Genomic DNA, 3,533 nt, shown 5'->3' on the forward strand with positions numbered 1-3,533 from the left:
ATAAGTCAATTGTCGCGTGTCATTTAACAAAGTAATTTGATAATAAAATTTAACGGAAACAAACTGAGGGTAAATTTATCACAGGTATACCAGTTTGAAGTTTTTTTTGGTAAATTTATCGCGGGTGTACTAATTTGAGGTTTTTTGTGGTATTAACAAAAAAACTCTATTGGGCCTCTAAAAGCAATTGCGATTATGCATATCACACCGAGGCAGCAATGAAAGGTAGAAAGCAAAAGGTTCCCCTGGTTCTTATTTCGCCCTCTTTAGTTTCAATTCTTTTGGCTTGCCCTCTTAAATTCTCATTTGTCGTGCATGTCTTAATCCTTTACTAAGGGAAAACCTTAATGTGATTTTCGCGGCGATTACGACAATATCAGTCTGAAACCTGAACAACCCATCGATAAGTTTTGAGACATGGGAGTCTGCTACCATCCTTCCAATACATCGAGTGTCAAAAAAACTGAAAACGCGGTGTGCTCAATGATCGGTTTGTATGCAAAACATAACGATGCATGAACTTAGAAAACTAGATAATCTCGGCATCACAGGAAGTTTATAGAGTGACTGAAAAGTACATTCGATGTGCAAAAATAGTCTCCGTGGCTATAATCATAACACACTCAGAGAGATTAATTCTTTAAGTCTCCCAACTCCGGTCGTCCTCTTCCACCTACGGCGAACGGCTTAATACACGTAGCCCTTGACGAACATTCCTTTCTTGGCCTCCTCGGACTCGCCCTCACCGGTGTACTTGCCGAGCTGAGCGAGAGAGTTGGCCTTGGCGCGAACAAGCAGGGTGTCCTGGGCCGCCTTCACGTTCTCGGGTCTTCCTCCCCATGTCTTCAAGCAGGTGTTCTGGAGGGCTCGGGCGTATGAGAAAGATACGTGCCATGGGTTTGGCGATTGGTTCATTGCATTCAAGTTCAGGGTGGCTTCGACTTCAGATTGTCCACCAGACAAGAACTGCTCATGCGAGGAAGATTGCTACCATTAAAACAAGCGAAGGAAAAAAAGAAGACAACCGAAAACCATACGAACCAGAGCCAACAGAATCAAGTCATAGTTCACAGTTAAAAGCACGGGATTGGTAGTGAGACTTGCCATGATTCCAGGGACTGCTGGGGGGATTCTACGGTGGAGAAGCTTGAGGGTGTAGTCAGCGACTTGTTGAGGAGTGGCCTTCTCCTTGCACTCGGCACCGGGAGTGACCATGCTGGGCTTGAGGAGGATACCCTCAAACATGACATTGTTCTCGGCCAGGTAGAAGAAAACCTCGGCCCAAACCTTCTGAGCGACTTCAAATGTCCTGTCGATTCCATGCTCACCATCAAGCAAGATCTCCGGCTCCACAATTGGTACCAAGCCGTTGTCCTGCCAAAAGGTTAAGTAGACGTGTCACAAACAAGAAGGGCTACAACCAATAGACAAAATCTCAGTTTCAGCTGATCTTACCTGAGAAATGGCAGCATAGCGGGCGAGACCCCAGGCAGCTTCCTTCACTGCCAGGGCAGATGGGCCATTCGGGATGCTCACGACGGTACGCCTGATTCAATGACAAATATTTCAATAAATTCTGGACAAAATCGAAGATGGGGACATGGCCAATGTGTGATTAGGTCAAAAATAGTGAATTAAGATGTTTAAGCTAATGATTTGACACTAATGCAGAGCATTTGAAAGTAAAGGTCAGAGGAATGTGGATTGTCGTACCATTTGGCGAAACGAGCACCCTGCTGGTAGTAAGCAGCTGAGCGGGAAGCAAGGCCATCGAGACCTTGGCACCAGGACTCATTGTTCGAACCGGCCAAAGGCACCAAACCCTGTCATTTGCATGAATAATTCCCAAGAATTCAGTCAACTTGCATTCCTCTTCCAAAAATGTCATATCTCGAGGACTTCATTTGGATATAATTATACAAATAGGAGAGCTGATTTACCTTGTCGACTTTGATACCGGGGACGATGTTCTGCTCAACAAGCACGTCGACCATCTTGCGTCCATCGACTGTGGACTGGTAGAGAGTCTCCTCAAAGAGGATGGCACCGGAGATGTACTGGCCGAGTCCCGGAGCACTCACCAGCAGAGTTCTGTAGGCTTGGCGGTTGGCTTCGGTGTTCTCTTGCCCAATCGAGGCAAGACGCTTCCCGCAAGTGGCATTTGATTCATCCATGGCCAAAATTCCGCGCCCTGGCGATGCGACGGTTTTCTGTTTCCAGAAAGTAATATGAAATATGATACAGAAGCAGTTGTCTGCTTGAAAACGATGAATATGTGAAACTAAGGTTAGATGCAGATGCCATTTTTGCACCATAACGTTTGAAGCATGCTTAGGGTGGAAATCCGACCGCCGCACTGATGTATCTCGCCCTACTAAAGCTGGTGATACATAAGTACTCCGTGCATGGAGATTGGCGAATGTGCATGAACATTGGTAGCACCTTTGTAAAACAAAGATGTGCCTCGATACATGTTCTAGCTGTGTCTGTCTCCTAATATTTCTTAACACAATTGGGCAGGATGTCGGAACTCGGAAGGCGGGAGAAGAACTAAGTCATGAGCAATAATTAGCTTAAGTAACCAATTAAAGCTTAACAAAACTCTAATTAGGTACTAATTTCTTGTGAAGTATCGGATGGAGAATCCTAATCAAATTTCTCATTCAAGAATTTTCAGTACCAAACCTGTTTTACAGTGGACACAACACAAGTCAAGAACTCATGCCTCACACTTAATGTCAAACTCACTGTATGTGCTGACACTGAATTCTGAACTTCTTATTTGACTTGCGGAGGATATTTCTTAAAGTTGGTGAACAAACTGGAGAAACATATGCCATGGTCTGGTTCACTTGTTGCAAGATTATATTGTAGCTGAAGAACACACATCACCCATCATCTAACTTGTGTTCAAGTGAAAGAGGACAGCAACCAACGTACCGCAGTCTTGATGAGTTCATCGGCGTAACTGGCTTTGACAGTGAGGGCGGAGGCAGCGGCAGGGTGGCAGCGCACGGTGGTGGCCGAGGCGTGGCGGAGAGACTGACCCTTCACCCACTCGGACTTGTCAAGAACTGGGGATGACTTGAGCAGCGTTGCAGAAGCAGAGGCCATTGTTTTTTGCTTTGCTCCTTTCGCTTCTTTGCTTTGCTCCTTTCGCTTCTCAAAGTCCAAATGCAAAAATATGCAAAAAGCGTGTGTACTATGTATTTATCTTCTTATCTCCTCGTTGGGAACCTCTCTTTGCCTCTCTTTACCACACAAACTCTCACTCCTCGCTCCCCAAGGATTTATAGTGAACTTGTGAAAGATGTGCAACTAGAGGCTGCTGTGCACTGCCCAATCGGGCCCTGCCACGTGGATGATAACCTGCTCACCTGGCATTGTTCCATCCGTGGTTGGAATACAAAGATTTATGCCCACCTCGAGATTTTAAAGAAATTACAATATAATTAGTCATTGACCCAAAAAGGTATCATGTGCACCAGATACAGTGAGAGTTGTTGGGCTCAGATTCATGTGGAGAGTGAGTT

The 3,533-nt window shown here is 45.3% G+C and overlaps 1 protein-coding gene across 1 annotated transcript; it reads right to left on the reverse strand.

Moving 5' to 3' along the window:
• Positions 1-521: 521 nt before the first annotated feature.
• Positions 522-3,246, reverse strand: LOC115689474 (fructose-bisphosphate aldolase 1, chloroplastic-like). The gene is made up of 6 exons (XM_030615517.2): positions 2,941-3,246; positions 1,941-2,210; positions 1,714-1,823; positions 1,456-1,546; positions 1,105-1,374; positions 522-966 (listed from the first exon to the last, which is right to left on the reverse strand). Exons 1-6 carry the CDS (start codon positions 3,112-3,114, stop codon positions 688-690), a joined length of 1,194 nt encoding a protein of 397 aa, XP_030471377.1. The 5' UTR covers positions 3,115-3,246; the 3' UTR covers positions 522-687.
• Positions 3,247-3,533: the final 287 nt, after the last annotated feature.

The sequence above is a fragment of the Syzygium oleosum genome, unplaced genomic scaffold, assembly GCF_021117445.2.
Source record: "Syzygium oleosum isolate NSW1041296 unplaced genomic scaffold, Sole_v2.1 Sole_v2.02, whole genome shotgun sequence".
Lineage (NCBI taxonomy): Eukaryota > Viridiplantae > Streptophyta > Magnoliopsida > Myrtales > Myrtaceae > Syzygium > Syzygium oleosum.